At 36.8% G+C, this 18,910-nt stretch overlaps 1 protein-coding gene across 2 annotated transcripts in view; it reads left to right on the forward strand.

Annotated features, from left to right (window-relative positions):
• The window catches only part of EYA4 (EYA transcriptional coactivator and phosphatase 4), a 292,029-nt gene that overhangs the window by 135,659 nt on the left and 137,460 nt on the right, over nt 1-18,910 (forward strand). For both annotated transcript variants that reach the window (XM_025382440.1, XM_025382441.1), the window contains exon 4: nt 7,812-7,861. In XM_025382440.1, the coding sequence (XP_025238225.1) occupies nt 7,812-7,861 (50 nt within the window). The remainder of the gene's footprint in view (nt 1-7,811; nt 7,862-18,910) is intronic.

Raw genomic sequence — 18,910 nt, forward strand, 5'->3', positions numbered from 1 at the left:
CTCCCTAGTGCATGATTTTGTCTAACCTCCCTCCCCCAAACCAGGGTCCTGGAAGGCCCTCGCATTAAAGGCCAGAAATCAAGTGAGATCTTGCCTGTGACAGCCCAATACTAAAGGAGTAAAATAATTTCGGCTTCAGGTTTTTGGTGGTGGATTTTTATTTATTAATTCTCTAACTCCACTAGTCTTAATAGGTATGCTATTTTGTCTACTGTTGCGCTTAAAATAGAGTATTCAATTGTATCTTTGATGCGTAGCAGTTAAAGAAGGGTTATGGCAGGTTTTCTTTGAATGGAAGCAGATGCAGACTTCCAGGTATGCAGTAGAGTCCTCTCACTTTCATAGTAAATAAACAGTGTTTTGGGCTTTTAGAAACACAGTTTTGGGGTTGCCAGGGAGAAGCTTGGTTAAGGAATGAAAAGAGGTTGAAAAGTGATACAGTAAGAAAATGGAGGAATAAATAGACTTCCCTAACTACATGAAAAGAATTTCAGAAATGTGTACGTTTTACAGCTGCAAGATCTTTGTTTCTAAGGAAAACAAAGACACTTTATTAAAAGTTTTGTATTATTTAATAATTGGATTTCTACAAACTGTATTTCTAAGACTTTAATTTTTTGACCACCATTTGGCAAAATGACATTTTATTTTCCTTGAAAAGCCTCTCAAATTTGTATGAACATGTTAAGACAGAGAGGTATTTTTTGAAACTCTTGGTGACAACTTTTGTGTTCCAAAGATTTAATGTTTCGAGATTTAAAAGTCAAGAAGTGAAGTATAACATATGTGAAAGAGGCCGGGCGCGGTGGCTTAAGCCTGTAATCCCAGCACTTTGGGAGGCCGAGACGGGCGGATCACGAGGTCAGGAGATCGAGACCATCCTGGCTAACACAGTGAAACCCCGTCTCTATTAAAAAATACAAAAAAACTAGCCGGGCGAGGTGGCAGGCGCCTGTAGTCCCAGCTACTCAGGAGGCTGAGGCAGGAGAATGGCGTAAACCCGGGAGGCGGAGCTTGCAGTGAGCTGAGATCTGGCCACTGCACTCCAGCCTGGGTGACACAGCGAGACTCCACCTCAAAAAAAAAAAAAGTGAAAGATAGAAAATGAGTCATATTGAGAAATGTTGACACATTTTTAGCCAGTTGAGAAAGTGAATCTCCAAGTTCATATCCCTATGGGCCTAGCAGTACACCAATCCTACGATGATCTTCACAACATAAATCATATTTACTTGGATCCAAAAATAATCATAGGTTATCACAGTAAAGTGTACATCTTGTGGGAAGTCCTTGAGTGGTACTAAGTTTTAAATATTATATTTAGGACATGAGCATATATTTTCTTTCACAAGTATAGGTAACTAAACTTTGGAATAATTTTTAGTAAAAGCTTATATTGTAAACATTGTTTATGTTTTGCCTATTTCATGTATTACATTAGAACTCAATTTTTAAATTAATACCTACTTTTACATTTTTTTATGTTCCTTCATACATTCCTGAGGTATGTAATAGGAAAGGATATATGTAATAGAAAAGGATATATTTTAATTCATATGTATTCAATGCTGCTAAATAGAAACCAGGATGATATAGGGCAGCCCATTAAACTCTCTGTATCAGTCACTTATCAATGTTTTCAAAAATTAATGTGATAAGGGCCAATCAATTGAGATGCATTAAATAAGAATATGATTGCTATTCCTAGAATAAAGCTGGAATAATTATTTAAAATACTTTTAAATTCCATTATTTAATTTAAAATTCAAATATGAACAACTTGTATTAGAAAATATGAAAAATGTCATATAGCCATGAATATTTCAAGAAGTCTTTTATTTTCACTAAATTAGAAGCTAAAGGTAACTAAAGTTAGATACCATTCTGCTTTGTCAGGCAATAATTTACAACAATTTTATTCAACCTAGTCATAAAATTCATTTTATAAAGTATACATTCATGTAAGACTCTAGGCATTGATATACTACAGTTTTTTGAAATAGATATCACTTATTCAGTCAGATTCACATCTTAGAGTTTTCACATTTGAAATGCCAACAAAGCCAACAAATCTAAATTGTTGTTGACAGTAATTCTGTATCATTTTCTATGTTTACAAAGAGTTTGGCATGCAATAATCTGTAATATAATCTCCATTTTTGGAAAGAAATATTTTTACATCTGCTTATCCATGTTTTCCTTAATCTATAATGCATTTAATCTAATTTACATTACATTTTATATTTTCTATGCAGTTCACTGAAGAAATAGTCTTATCATCCATAAGAATATGTATTAATAAATTATTCATTACATAAGCAAACTTTCATCTGTGAAATTTTTATCTAGAATTTATAGTTGCTGAATCCATCTTTTGTTATCAGTGTATAATATGTCCTAAGACTCATTTTTATTATTTTTATTAACGCTCATTTCAAAACAAAATGAAGTTCCAAAAAAGATCTTTTGAAAATGTCTTCTTACATTATTCTATTCTTTTTACATGTTTTCTTCTCATTAATGTTTCAGGATTTGTAATCAGAATGATTCACTAGAAGATAATTGGGATAACCGAGCCCAGCTATTTTAGAAGATGATAGATGTAATAAAAGAACCTTGCTCTTATTTGGAAACTTTTTTTATTAGTTAATTCTCCTCAAAAGATTGTGAGCTTCTCAAAGCACCTAGTGGTTTGGAAACATTAAAAAATTTAAGGTTGATTTTTATATATTAATGTAATAGTCATAATTCAAAAGATTCCAGAAATTATGGCATTTTCTACATATGTTTTCCAGATATTGAAAGTATTAATTATTCTCAATACCAAATCCTACATTCTTTATAATTTATTTTAAAGTATACTTTATGTTACTCATGTAAATACAACCTAAAAAACTTGAGGGGTGAATAGTATTGTGAAGGAAGAGATGCATAGTATTGTGTAATAAGATAAATTATATTTAAAAATAATTGTCTGACTAATGTAATAATATTGACCAGTCCTCTCTACTCCTTTATTCTGCTTTATTTTCTTCTTAGCAATTACCACTGCTTGCATTGTATTCTTTATTTACCAGTTTCTTTATTTCTTGTATGTCTCCTCCACTAGAATGCATGATCAGGGCAGACAGGTGTTTGCTGGTCTAGGTCAGTGCTGTTCACTAGAAAAATGATACAAATCCTATGCGTATTTTAAATTTTCTAGTAGTCACACTCGAAAAGTAAGAATCAACAGCGGAAATTGTTTTATTTAACACAGTATGCCCAAAATATCATTTCACTCTCAGTATCAAAAATACTAAGATATTCTACTTCCTTTTTTTCATAGTAAGACTTTGAAATCTGGTGTGCTTTTACGCTACCAGCACATCTCAGTTCAATTCAGCCCCGTTTCAAGCTCTAAATAGCCACGTGTGGTTAGTGGCTCCTGTGTCAGACTGCTTACGTCTAGTTCATCTCTGTGACTGGAACACTGCCTTGGATATCTCAGGCATTCAGTAAAGCCTTGCTGAATGAGCAAATCTTGATATTTTGGACAGAAAAAGAAACAACCCAGAAGTTGTTTTTCACATTAGATTTTTTTTTTGGCTGTTTTTGTGGTAGTGATGGCAGTGGATGCTACAGATATCTGGATAATTTTTTTCAAAACTACTATTTATTTTGCCTACATGGAGTTTAAATATTACTAGTGCTTGGTAAAAACTGGTTACTTCAGTAGTCTAGTTTAAAGGATTCCTTTAATGACTGATGTATTGTAAAAGTTACTAGTAGGTTCTAGTTACTAGTTACTAGTAGGTTACTAGTAGTTCTAGTTACTGGTAGGTTCTTCTTTGAAAATTGTTCCACAGAACTTTAATTTCCACTCTTAGTTTTAAATGGGAGATATTAGTCAAGGGTACAACGTTTTACTTACGCAAGATGGGCAGTTCCCAGAAATCTACTGTACAGAATAGTGCCTATAGCAACTATATAGGCAGTACTATTGTATATTTTAAAATTCACTAAGATAGTAGATTTATATTAAGTTCATACACACACACAATTTGGGAGGAAACTTTTGGAAGTGATGGATATGTTCACAGCATAGATTACAGTGATAGTTTCACAGGTGCATTCTTATCTCAAACTCATCAAGTTGTATACATTAAATAGGTCTACCTTTTTGTATATCAATCATACCTCAATAAAGTGAGATTTTAAAAAGAAAGTAAAGTAAACTAATAGAAACAACTGGCAAATGTGGCATAGGAGAGAATGAAAGGCTTGATGTGTGGCCTTAAGTTGTAATTCCAGCCTTGCTAATATTAGCTGTGGGATATTAGGCAAGTTATTGAGCCTCTTTGCACCTTAGTTTTCTGGTTTTTAAGAGGAGGATTTTATTCATCATACCTGTCTTCATACATTAAATGAGATTATATATATACATAGTCTAGCAGAGTGAGTGGGAAAGAATATTTGCTTAATAAATGGCAGTAATTATTATTGTTATATAATTGAAATCAAATTTTTAAATATTAAGATGTTTTGATCTTCATTTTGAACATTTTTAATTCATATGTTTATGAATTTTAGGTTCTTCATAGGTTCTGCTTAAAATGCCCTCATAGATCTGAATTTGAAGTCTGCTACATAACTTGCTTGTAGGTTAATGTTTCTGCTTCTCAGTGTTACTATATGGGAACTGGGAAGAAAATTGTATATATCTAAGCACTGTGCCTGGCATGTAGTAAACACTCAAAAATTTTAGCTATTATTCATCCATTCCTTCATCTGAAAAATTTAGAATTTTGATATTTGTGTTTTCATTGAATACTAATAGTTACTTTTCTTAAAATAGTTAAACATTTAACTCCTTTTCATGGTGCTTGGAATTTTCCTGTATTTTTATAATTTCTCTGAAGAGATATTGCATAGGTTAAAGTTCATTTTATTGCAGCAAGTTGCATTCATTTACGCTATCCATCCTTTCTCTCTTGGTATGTGTGTGTGTGTTGTGTGTGTGTATATATATATTTCTATGGAACAATTTTCAACGTTTTTTTTTTTTTTATTTGCCCACCCCCTGGTGTGTCTTGTGAAAACTAGGATTTGAATTTAACTTTTTGGCATGAAATTCTGACTCATTTCTTGGCCTGCTTGTTTTCCACTTTATTCAAAAACACATTCAGAAGTAAGCCTGGGGTGATGGTGCATGCCTGTAGACCCAGTTACATGGAAGGCTGAGGCAGGAGGATGGCTTGCACCAAGGAGTTTGAGACTGTAGTGTACCATGATTGCACCTGTGAATAGCCACTGCACTCCTTCCTAAATGATAGTCATTGAAGGTTCTATATGTTTTGTAAGAATATTCTTATGTAGCATATATGGTTCAGCACTTGCCATTTAATGAAGTCTCAAATGGAAGAGTGTGTTCAGATTATCCATTTGCCTCTAATTCTATGATCAGAACACTAGAAATATGTTTCTTGATGATTCCTTTAACTCTTCTACCTTAATTCAGAAATAAGATAGGGTTTTGAAGTAATTTGAAGATGTCATAAAATAACCTTTTTTGTCTTCAATATATCTCAACTTTCTTTTCAAGTACAGTTAAAAAGATCTGATAATATTCTAGTTAATACTTCAATCAATTACAATATTCTGTCAATTCTATCTCAGAAGTGTTTGTCAAAAACACCCTCAGTTCACCCCATGGCTCCTGTGTTAATTTGGGTCTTCACCATCTCTCATTGACAGATTGAATGGTTCAAAGTAGCATTTGGGGAGATCTGCTCAGGGCTGGGGATATGATGATCAGAGATCAATGCCATCTCTGCCTTCATGGAACTTCTACTATCTCTTTTGTTGCGTTAGGCTTTTCCCAACTTTCAGCCCTCACCTCATCCCCCTTCCACATTAGCTTCTATAGCATCTCTACCCAGTTTGTTTTTTAACAACCTTTCAATGGTCTTCATTGACCAAAGGTTAAATTCCAAACTCTTTACCATACATAAGGGCTTCATAATATGCTTCCTCTGGCAAACTTCTTGACACTGAAATACCTACCATTTCCCACATGTAGTCTTTGAAGACTCAATTCAGAACTCACTTTCTTCATTGCCTTTTCCATATTCCTTTGGCTGGGTTAGTTTGTTCTATGAACACTCACAGTACTTTAGATAGACTTCCCCTAGAGTAGTCATGGTATCCTAAATATTATTCTTCTCTCATTTGATCATGAACAAATGAATGAAACCCCTAAAAATAACCACTCTGATAAATGGTTATTTTAATATATAAAGGAATTTCTAATTCCTTCCTTCCTTCCTTCCTTCTTCCTCCTCCTTTTTTCCTCTTCTCCCTCTCCTCCTCCTCTTCTTCTTTCTTTTTCCTTTTCTTCCTCTTCTCCCCCTCATCCCCTTGTCCCCCTCCTCCTCCTCCTTCTCTACCTCCTCCTCCTTTTCCTTCTCCTCTTCTCTCTCTCTGAAACCATTTTTTTTTTTTTTTTTTTTTGCCCCTCCATCTCATGGTACTGATTACCATGTTAAGGGCATAGAAGACATTACATAATAAAACAGGATGACAATCTCTTTGCTGGCCAGTTTTATTTTCATATTGTGTAAGTGTATACACAAGATGCAAAAGAGACTACAGAGTTAATCAAGAAAATAATTGATTTCCCAGATTATAAAAATGTCTGGACTTTGTATTAAAAGCAAAAGACAGGGATTTTTGAAAATGTAGGGTTTTTGTGAGTTTGTTTTTTAAGCATTCTTCTGAGACAGAGGAGGAAAAAATTACTTTGTGAGTTGGAAAGACAATGCTGTATCTTCAAAGCGTAAGACTTACTTTTAAGTGGTACTCTTCATATTGCAGTTCACATTGCACACATGTTCCTCATAGTATATATTCAGTAGAAGATTTTTTTTTTTGTTTTTTTTTTTTTAACTTCCAAACCACGTATTGGAAGTAAAACTCCTTGGATTCCGTAGGTTGCATAGTTAAGTTATTGAAATATGAACTCTCAGAAATAGTGGGCTTATAAATGTATATTGTACATTTTTCATGTTAACCAAGAGATTTTTGAAGTTTAGTCTACTCTGCATATACTTTTAAGACCATAATAATCAGATATAGATATATGTGCTTGAAGTGAAATTGTGGAAAGCTATGGATTTCACCATCTTTAGAGATGTATCACCTACTTTTGTCCAGAAATAGGTAGCGTGCCCTAGAAGTATGAGTTATTCTCATCCTTTACCTCTGTGGGTTAAAAACCACAAAGTTGAAATACAGTCTGCAAGATATACTGAAAATATATGTGTGAAGCAGTGCTAAACTTAATTGATATGTGGAGACATATATAAAACATAGAGCCACTAGATTGAGAAAATGAAAATTAGTGTATGAACATTTTAGTTAATGCTATGCTTTGCCTCAAAGCCTGGTGTTTATTATTATGTGCTTTTAGTAGGAGACAGAAGCAGTATCAATTGGAAAAACATTTCTTAGTGGATTGAGAACAGTATAGCTTTCTAGTTCCTAAGTGGGCAACCTGGTTCTTTGGTTTCTTTGTTCCTAGTTAGGCTTGTCCCCAGTTATTTCAGCTGAACATTTTACATACTAATGGAGTCCAGGGAAGTGTATTTGGCAGCTGTTCATGGGATAATAATGAAATACACTATTTAGTACTGTATGCTGCTGCTGTAAAGTGTGGGGGGTATTTTATAGAGAACTTGGTGAACAGAGCTGTATCCACTTTAAATAGCGTGTGAACCTGAGTGAGGAAGTTGTATTTTCATGTGAGAATAACTAGTACTCTTTTCTTACAGGTAAAGAAAACGTGCACAGAATCAGATGTTTCAGAATCTCAGAATTCCAGGTACAGTAAAATAAAGACCGAGACTCCACTAAAGAGAATTGCAATTTTGGAGCACTAGTAAGATGTTGTACATAAACACAATTGTGATTTGGAACATTGAGCTTCTTGAAGAACTTATCTTTATGGAAACTGTATATCATGCTGGCTAGCGTACCACTACTCGTAATATTAGTAAAAACGACTGTGATTGAAGTCAGTTTTAAGGAACCATAGTGGAAATATCTCTAGAAATACGTGAAAAAAATAATACCTTGGCATTAAGTTAATCTTCCTTTTTTGTTCTAATTTCTTTTTATAATGTTTTGAGTCTAAAATTGTGCCAGATACTGAATAACTATCAAATCTGTATTTACAAAAAATAAAAAAAAAAAAAACTATGATATTTCTTTTTCTTTGCAGTGAAACATTGCTAGGTTTTGAAACTGTTGTCAAATTAGGAAACTCATAGTTAACTTTGGCATTCTCATTTGGGTTGTTGGAGCCTGTGGGAATGATGAATTAAAGTGGTCAGACCACTTCATATAGGAATTTAGCACCATTTAGTTGTTTGTGGTTGAACCAGATGCCCAGCAGATTTTTTTAGACCTATACATTTTCATTGCTTTCATTTCAAAGTCCAGGCTGCAATTTTGAATGGATAAGTAAAAGTATCATAAATACTGTGACAATAATAAACACATGTTCTTACTATGTTATGAGTGATATGACTTAGCCTATTTGTATTCAATTGAGAGATGGATCTCACTTTACCTTGTCCTACTTGCTCCAGCATATAGTACATGTAGTGATTTTCTTGGTACACCAAAACATTGCAGATCTAGGTAAAATGTTAAGGCCAAGGCCAAGGTAGGTGGATCACCTGAGGTCAGGAGTTCAAGACCAGCCTGGCCAATATGGTGAAACTCCATCTCTACAAAACTACAGAAATTAGCCAGGCATGATGGTGGGTCCCTGTAATCCCAGTTACTCGGGAGGCTGAGGTGGAAGAATCACTTGAACCCAGGAGGCAGAGGTTGCAGTGAGCTGAGATTGTGCCATTGCACTCCAGCCTGGGCGACAGAGCGAGACTCCATCTCAAAAATAAAAAAATTAATGGCCATTATATTTTTCTTTTTGTAGAGTATCTTACGTATAGTCCACTTATAGTTTGAGTAACTCTTGCTTTGTTTTATGCAGTTTGGAATTCTTATAATTGATCTGTACATATTATATTAAAATGATTGCATGTGAATTTTGCCTTTGGATCATGAAGAGCATTTAATATGATATCAGATTTTTGATCTTCGATCTTTGTTCTATGTAATTAGTTATCAAAATGGAACTAACTAATTTTGGATTATTGGAGCATTAGGAAATGGATGAACCACTAAATTTAGTTTTCCTACAAAGCAGAGTAGTTCTAGGATGTGCGAAGAGAAGGGAAGACTGAGGCTCTATTCCCTGGAGGCACCTCCTTCCTAAGTATTTGCGGACCTATAAGAGTAACCTACCTATGACTTGCTTTGTAAGGATGATATATGTAATTAGATAATTTTTGCAAGCAGCTGGTCTTGGGAGTTAGGAAAAACAGAGCAATATAATCATCCTTATTATTAACATTTCCATATCAAAATTGTTTAAATTTGAGGCTACTCAGGATTTTTGGACAGATAATACTATGCTTAAGTAAATTTTAAACTAACAGCAATCAAACTGATTCATTGTTCACAGTTGGTATCAAGTTGGAGAAGAAGTAGAAAGAATTCAGAGCTCAGTGTATTTAAACCTGGAATTAAATTAAAATTCATTCTTTTTTATCTAGAAAATCCCAGCCCATGTGGCCTTAAAAATATAATTTTATTTTTAAGAAAAAAATAGTTATTTTTAAAGACTGCTTAAAATATATTTGTCATTTAATAATAAACGTCTCTGTAAATGGAAAAGTAGCCTGAGCTCCTGGAAATCAGCAGTTAGTTGCCATGGATTAGCTGCTGCTTAAAGTTTCCTAATCTATAATATAAATGGGTAAAATCAGGCAAATCAATTTCTAAGACCTTCATAACTTTGTACTATCAAAAACAAGCAACAAATACAATAATTTTTCTTAAAATGTGAGATGGAAAGACCTTCAAGAAGACCTAGAGTCATTTGGTGGTTCAGTTTGCGCAGACATTTTGATAGTAACACGTCTCCTCTCCTGACCAGTGGTGCAATGGCCAATCTCCACACTCTGGTCAATATCTGTCAGTAACATAAAAATGTGACTGTTCTTGGATCCTGTATTTATTCACCAATATTAGGTCTGAGAGTGCCAGAACTGGCACTTAGTTAACGTATTCGTGGAACACCAAGGAGAGAATAAAAAAATACTGATGAGCACTCGACACAAAAAGGATACAAGAATTTACTGCGTAGTGAACAAATCAAGGAATGCTTAAAATAGCATTTATTATATTCATGTACTGAGGTTCAGTTTTTGTAACCTGTCAAAAAACAAAAAAATGACAACCAAACAAGAAAAAATGTCTCTAATATAGACACTGGGCAGCATTATTTTAATACATACATATATGGGTACATTCTTTTTTGCTCATTAAGAACCACAGGGCCGGGAGCCGCAGCTCATGCCTGTAATCCCAGCACTTTGGGAGGCCAAGGTGGGCGGATCACGAGGTCAGGAGATTGAGACCATCCTGGCTCACACAGTGAAACCCCGTCTCTACTAAAAACACAAAAAAATTAGTCGGGCGTGGTGGCGGCTGCCTGTAGTCCCAGCTACTTGGGAGGCTGAGGCAGGAAAATGGCGTGAACCCAGGAGGTGGAGTTTGCAGTGAGCCAAGATTGTGCCGCTGCACTCCAGCCTGGGTGACAGAGTGAGACTCTGTCTCAAAAATAAATAAATAAACCACAAAATATATATTTTCTCTCTCTTCTCCCTGTGTGTGTATATGTCTATCTCTGTGTGTGTGTGTGTGTGTGTGTGTGTGTGTGTGTGTGAAAGAGAGACAGAGAGAGAGAGATTCAGACTGACATTTAAAGCCTGGGGCTAGGTAATTTTTTTCTAAACAAATATCAAGTAAAGAAGTGAACTCAAAATGAAATACTGTATCTGCATAAAATGTGAGCCAGAGACCTACTGCCTAAAACATGCTGCCTCACTTGGAACCTAAAGCTAATATCATTCATTTATTTAGTTAGGTTTATAGTGTGTTGGTTTTGGTTTTGAAATGATTAGAAAAAATGCAGATGGAGAGTGTTTTTACAGTAGGGAAACAATTAAATTGGGTGTGGAGGCTTTGTCAAGAGAAATCTTGAAGTGACATATGTGTATCAGCAAATTCTTTTTCTTGCTTGGCCTTAATTCTTTTTTTTGGAAGAAATGCTTGGGCTGCAGATGTAATGGTGTATTGGGAAAAAGAGAATTTACAAATCCATGGAGTATAAATAAGGCACCAAACTATCTTCTTTGAAATAGGATTACATGTATATACTGTAAGGCAGACATTAGGGATAGTATTTTTTCCCTGTTTCCTAAAGCTGCTAAACTTGATGTCATGTGGAAAGGGATATGATGTGCTTTGTGTAAAATTTGACATTCCTTAAATGTTTTTCTTTTTCTGCCTTGCTATGTGTTGCTAACCAGGTCCAGGATGTACTATTGTTAGACTTTGTTCCTAAAACTAATGTTAAGCATGAAATGAATTTATGAGAAAAACAAAGTTAATATCCTTACCCTAAAATTAAGTTTGTTACTAGATAGACCATCTTAAAACATAAACTGAAATGATATTTTTCATTGTTTTTTTTTCTGTATTCATGGTGAATTTATTTGTGCCAATTTGGGTCCCGTTTGACTCATCACCGAAAATACATGGTTCTTGTTTAATGTAATGAATAGCTCCTGGACAAATGAATTTTACAGCAGAAGTTTCCATGAATCTTATTTTTTTAACTCCTCTACTTGCAGTTTTTATTTCTGATAATGAGGCGAGGAAATAATTTATCTCATTCTTGTATTACATACTTTACAAATATCTTAGGGTGTCTCTGTGTTAAAGTAGTCCCTATAACACACAAATGATTTCTCTGTTGAATTTCTATTTCTGTTTCTCTTTGCTTTTTCTCTCTTGGGCCACTGACTAGCATTTTCATCAAGAAGAGATCAAAGACATAGGAAGGAAATAAAACTCAAAATGGGACATTTTTATTTTATACTTGTTTTGTTAATTAGGGAGTGAATGGAAATAGATATTGTGGTGAAATTGGGCTGTGAAGTTACTTAACAGGAGTTAAGCCATCTCTTGTCCTTTAGTAGCTTTGTTTCATCCTGGCCACAGTGTCGCCAGTAGAATATAGTAAGGAGATCTAAGGATAATCTCAAAATATAGGAAGAACTTATGGTATATATGAGCTAAGATGATAGTTTTTCCACATGGAGAATAACGAAAGATTCTGTGGGTAGTGGGGAGGATTGACTCTTCTCCACTTCATAAGTTAAAGAAATTGAGTCTGCTGAGAGCTTAATGATTACCTGAAATTAGCAAAGGCCTTGGTCTGTGTCTTCTTGCCCTAGTCTTTACTAACTTTCCAATTATTAAAAGAAAGGCAAAATGACCTTCTGGTTTTTAAAGAAGTATTGGAATTAGTTTCAGTTTAATATGTAATATTTAAATGAGCCTCAGGGAGTTTATCTATTCAATGTCTACATGCAACAGCTTAAAAAAATGAAATTCCCAATTCCTATTATGTAGACAGTTGTGATTTAATAATGTTTAATGTATTAAATTATGCATACTTATTTGCTAGCAAAATAATTATTGCAGTACTTCCAGAAGACTTAAATGTTTATCTGCATACAATTGCCTATCTCAAAATTAAATGCTGTATTGTTTTCAAAGCAGGGAAAGCTGAGGGCTCCTTTGTGAAACATGCATAGTATTTTGCTGTGTCAAATCAGAGGTCCATCTAGCCCGATATTCTGTCTCCAAGAAGTACCAAAAATCATTACTGCCAGTTTGCATTTTTCTCAAACCTGGAAGTTTAGGATATAGTTCTAAATACCTTAGATTCTCTCAGTAACATGATCTGGTTGTACAATCCACAGAATTAGGTAACCATTTCTTGGACTTAATTATATTATTATCATATATTATCTTTTTGACTAATGAACTGAGGAAATTACTAATCACCATGCAAAGTAATAATTATTAAAAACCTCCTCTTTCAAATTGTAAGGCATACTTCCCCTGAAAATGATAGATATTCTAATAGGTAAATATTCTAAGAGTGTGATTTAATTCTCATGTCATTTATTTAACCTGAGTCATATTATAGCTTAATCTTTTTCTTCCCAGTTTGGAAAGTGTTTTGTCTTGTTTCAAAATGTGGCCTCATGTGGATGCTTCTCTAGTCTTTTGATCATTTTTGGCTGGCATTTACTGGAGATTTTCTGATTTGTTTTACCTTTTCTGCGGCGTGCTGACGGATTCTTGGAGATGTGGATGCAGATGGGGCTGTGAATGAGCGTGAATGATGTCCCCTGTTTTGCTGTTAATTGTGTCTTCTGTAGCTGGCCTATTTTGATCCTTTGTTCATGGTGGCATCCTGTGCTGATTTCCTCAGATAATTGTCTGTGGTGTCTGCCAAGTCACTTATTTCAGTGATAATTGCAGATTTAAAAAACAGTCTCAGCCGGGCACAGTGGCTCACGCCTGTAATCCCAGCACTTTGGGAGGCCGACACGGGTGGATCACTTGAGGTCGGGAGTTTGAGACCAGCCTGGCCAACATGGTGATACTCCGTCTCTACTAAAAATACAAAAATTAGTCGGGCATAGTGATGGGCACCTGTAATCCCAGCTACTCAGGAGGCTGAGGCACGAGAATCTCTTGAACATGAGGGGTGGAGGATGCGGTAAGCCAAGACCATGCCACTGTAGCCTGGGCAACAGAGTGAGACTCGGTCTCAAAAAAAAAAAAAAAAAAAAAACCCAAAAAGTCTCAAAACATAGACTGTTGTTTCCTAAATGTGTTATCATGTATGTGCCCAATCAGCCCTTCCAGTAGCTCATTGGGAACTCCTGGTATCTTATCTTTATTGGCCAGTGTCGCTGAGTGTTATTTGTACACTTGTTGACTTCTTTCTGCACTTCCCCTGTAGAGTTCATCATTTTCTAAGATTAAATGAATGGGCAAATGAGAATAAAATAGTACATGTCCCTTGTCATTGTTACTCAGAGAATAATTGCTTATTATGTGTTTAAATTGAAGAAGACTCATCCTAAAACCCATTAAGGAAAAAGGGATAGGCTGCAGCCAAAAGGAAGAAGGGCCTCACTGTGGCATTTCTGCTTTCACACCGTGTTTATTTAACCTTTGCCTCACTGTCTTCAGCTCCCTAGGTTTTATTCTTGATGCTTTTGCTTTTCTTTCATTTCATACTTTTTCATGTATAATCTCTGTTTACAACTCTTGATGTGGCCCACAGTGCCTAGCATGCTCCGCCCACGTCCTTCTGCTTCTGCTCAGTGTGCATGAGGTGCTGCTTGTTAGGAGGTCTGCATTCACCAGTGCTACTCGCCTCTCTGCAAAGGACGGGACTCTCCTTCCCTTTCAGTTTCTCCTTTTTCCCCTCCCACCTTTGCTTACCTACGTCATTTTTTTTTTTTGGAGACAGAGTCTCCCTCTTTCTCCCAGGCTGGAGTGCAGTGACCCGACCTTGGCTCACTGCAACCTCCGCCTCCCAGGTTCAAGCAATTCTCCTGCCTCAGCTTCCAGAGTAACCGGGACTACAGGTGTCCGCCACCACGCCTGGCTAATTTTTGTATTTTTAGTAGAGACGGGGTTTCACCATATTGGCCAGGCTGGTCTCAAACTCCTGACCTTGTGATCCACCTGCCTCGGCCTCCCAAAGTGCTAGGATTACAGACATGAGTCACTGCGCCCAGCGAACCTACATCATTTCAAATCATCTTCCAGATGTTTTGCACCGGTTGCAGCACTCCCCTCTTCTCTAATTAGAGACAACTTAATGGTTATTCATCTCACTAGTATAGAGACTTAGAGCTTGATTTTGTAGGTCAGGCATCTACAAACTGTGATCTGAAAGTAGAGATTGCTAGGGACAGACCTTTAAGTGGAGTGGCAGCCAAACTCCTCAAGAAGCTCAGTGCTTCTTCCTTAAGGAAGCCTTCCCTAGCCAGCTGACTAGTCCAGCCCCACTGTCATATGGCCATGGGGTACCATGTTCTTCTCCTTCAGAGATTCTGCATTTGGTAATTGCCTCCTCAGTTCACCAGACTGTAAGCTCTACAAGGTTAGAGTTCATATCTGCCTTTGTTCACCATTGCCTCATTAGTATACAGCACATGGCCTAACACATAGCAGGTCCCCAGTACATATCTGTTACATGAATGAATAACTTCCAGATACACAAATCTGGCTTGCAATTGCTCCTGGAATATCTCTTTTAACCACAAATCCCTAGCATAATTTTGTCAGGGATTTCTCTCTGCCATCTCAGCTCCACTTGTGAAAAATTGTAATTACACTTCTTTCCCCAGGGTCTTTCCTTTCTAGTGATAAATAATTCTCTCAGTGGTCCCATCTTAGAACTTTTGAGCAATCTTTGACTTCTTGCTCCCTTTCCTAATCCTGGTGGCCATCAAGTTGATATTCAGCTATAGCCCCCCAATTTTCTATGAAGCCGTGTTTTTGGAATTTTCCTCTGCCATGCTTTTTGAATCTCTTTATGCTGCTTTATCTCACTGCCACTGGGAAAGTTCAGAATCTTGCCACCTCACCTCTGAATGAATTCAGTAGGTCTTCACATGACTTACTTGGGTCTAGACCCTGCCTTTCTGTTCTGCCAAGACTGTGAGAGCCTTTCTTAATGACACTTTCCATATGGTGTTGCCCTGTTGGTTAATTGATCAGGCAGTATTCAGTAGACAGTATATACAGAAGCATGAGCAAATAACCTTAAAAATTTGTTTGTGCAAGAAGTAAAAATGTGAAAATATACTTTTTGTGCCTAATTACTGCCCACAAAAGGTCAGGGATTTTCTGGGCTACCTGTTGTCCACTCTTCTACTTCCCTTATATTAATTTTTGAGACAGACTTTTGGTCTGTTGCCCAGGCTGGAGTGCAGTGGCAGAATCTCGACTCACTGCAACCTCCACCTCCTGGGTTCAAGCGAATCTCTTGCCTCAGCCTCTTGAGTAGCTGGAACTACAGGTGCCCCCGCCACCACTCCTGCCTGTTTTTTGTATCTTTAGTTGAGGTGGGGTTTCGCCATCCTGGTCAGGCTGGTCTCAAACTGCTGACCTCAAGTGATCCACACGCCTTGGCCTCCTAAAGTGCTGGGATTACAGGCGTGAGCCACTGTACCTGGCCCTATTTCCCTTATTTTGCTGTGTTAAATGTTGCTTGAGTCTCGTTTTGTATTCTTCCTATAATTCCAAACTGACATAGCAGTGCATGGCTCTAACATGAGTCCCAGAACATTCTAGGAAAAAATATATACCAGTTACATAGGTATGTTTTTCCATCTCCCCTGCTGTCTCCATTTCCTACATATATCATAGAGTAAAATCGTATATGTGTGAACTCTGTGGCCACCCAAGGGCATCTATTTTTAGGTAATACTTATCTGGTAACTTCTACAGATGAAATCATTTCATTAGAGGGATAGAGGAGAATAAGAGCACAGAGTGCAGTTTGAGCACTTGGGGTAAGTGTGGTTAGGAAGGGTTTCATGGAAGATTGGGGGGCTATAGCTCAATGTCAAAGAATAGATGAATTCTGAAGGAAAGAAGGAAAGAGAACTCACAGTGAGGTAAAAACAAACAAACAAACCAAAAAAACCCAGGAGCTGAAATTGAAAGGTATGGTTTTTGGATGGTGAGTAGTCCCCCACTTGGTCCATGTGAAGAAATAGTAGATGAGATTAGAAAATTTAGCACAGTTTATGGCTGGTTTAGATTGCTAGTTGTTTTAGTTAGGACTCTTATTGGTTGCAGCTACTGTCGTCAGCCAGTTGAAGCAGAAAAAGGAAGTTTTAGTATCTATTACTTTTTTTTTTTTTTTTTTTGAGACGGATTTTGGCTCTTGTTACCCAGGCTGGAGGGCTGGAGTGCAATGGCACAATCTCAGCTCACCACAACCTCCACCTCCCAGGTTCAAGCGATTCTCCTGCCTCAGCCTCTCAAGTAGCTGGGATTACAGGCATGCGCCTAAGCAAAGGATTAATTTCTTAACTCGGGAAAAGAGGGCTTGCTGAATCTCAGAAGCTATGGGAGACACAGATTATCTCCCTGTTCATCTCTGTCGCCTTTGCTTCACCGGTCTGTGTCTTTATCTCTCTGGTTGATCAGCCTTATTTTTCTCCAGGCCCCACAACAAGAGGAAAATGCTCACGTGACACTGCTCCTGATTTTATACATTTGACCTCTTTAGCCACCCAGATAATAGATTCCTGTCTTTTTCATTATCTTAGTTCCAGATTTCTAGGGAAGGGAATGTTTTCAGAGAGTCAGGGTCACAAAACAGAAATGTGGCTTTCAGGAGCCACCTCTGGAAGCCTGTGAATTGGGTTGGGAGGAGCTTTCAAGCAAAGGATGAGGGTAGTTAACCCACAAGTGCCCTCTACTTTCTATTCCTTCCCTTCCCAGGACATTTTTAACCTGCTAGTTTTATCCAGCACCTACCCTCCCTCATCCATCACTTTATAATCCAGCATATATAAACTAGCATATATCAAGGAAATTGAAAATGCACTCCCCCCTTTCCTAATTAGAGACAACTCAGTGGCTATTCATTTTACTACTCTGGAGACTTCGAGCTTCATTTTATAGGTCAGACATCTACAAACCGTGATCTGAAAGTAGAGATTGCTGGAGACAGACCTTTAAGTTGGAGTGGCAGCGAAACTGCAAAGTAAGAGGAACTCAGTTCCCCTCTTTATATAAACTCCTGTACCACTTTTTGGCCTCCCTATACCCATCCCCAAGCTGACCAGTTCCTATTCAATGGACCCAGTCTTCTCTTCGGCTCTCAAATACCAATTCAAATGCAAATTGCTTTCTCCATTTCCTGTGTTTAGTTGTTAGATAATTGTCTGACTAATGCCCTCAATTTTGCCAAAATTAGTGTCTAGATTTCAACTTTAAAAAAAAAAAAAAAAAACAATGTTCAAACATACCTGCAGAAAGGCAATCAGCAATCAATAACCTAGAGCCCAGATTTGAAACTTGGCAAGCTCTCTTACAGGTATTGAGAGCTCACCAGTGGATTTCTGATCACGTAATGATATAATTAAAATTGTGCTGGTGATGACAGATCAACTGTGACTCAGGTGCTTGGAGGCAAGGAGACCAGCTATGAAACTTACTTAAATGGCTGGAGAGACACTTAGCAAATTGTGATTATTTTGGGGAGGCATTACACACTATTTTTTTCATAGCTTAAACACATTTTCCAAATTGTCTACAGTGGATACTTATTTCTTTTGATTTAAGAACAAATACATGCATATAAAGCATGAAATAATAGATTTGGCTTGAAATAGGCATGGTGGCAGGGGGAAGGATCTGGTCTCTTCTTTCTGACAGCTTGCATTATTCTTTAGAGATGAGAAAATGCCTGACTTCCCCACATGTATTAGTGATTAATTCCAGAAAATGGCTATGTTCCTGGTCAGCCTCTCCTACGGTAAACTGAGCTCAGAAATCTTTGTGATTAACAGTCTAAAACTGTCCTTCTGGAGACTGTTAGCTGCTTTGAATTAATTTGGTCAGAGTACTTCCTCACGTAAAGCAGCATTTGTGCAGTGACTTCTCTCCAGAGGACCTAAGGAGCTAAGACAAGACTCTGCTTTGCATCACAGGGGTAATTAGAATGTTGTTGATTGAGGACAACAACCCTCTCTGAGTATACACCAAGATTGATTAGGGGTTATTGAGCTTCATAAATCCTTATTTTACACTTAGAGCATCTGTAGTGCAGAAGTTCTAGACTCAATGTAAGTAGAAACATAGAAGCTTTTAGGGTCCACTTCATGCTGGGCCAACT

Source organism: Theropithecus gelada, chromosome 4 (genome assembly GCF_003255815.1).
Source record: "Theropithecus gelada isolate Dixy chromosome 4, Tgel_1.0, whole genome shotgun sequence".
Lineage (NCBI taxonomy): Eukaryota > Metazoa > Chordata > Mammalia > Primates > Cercopithecidae > Theropithecus > Theropithecus gelada.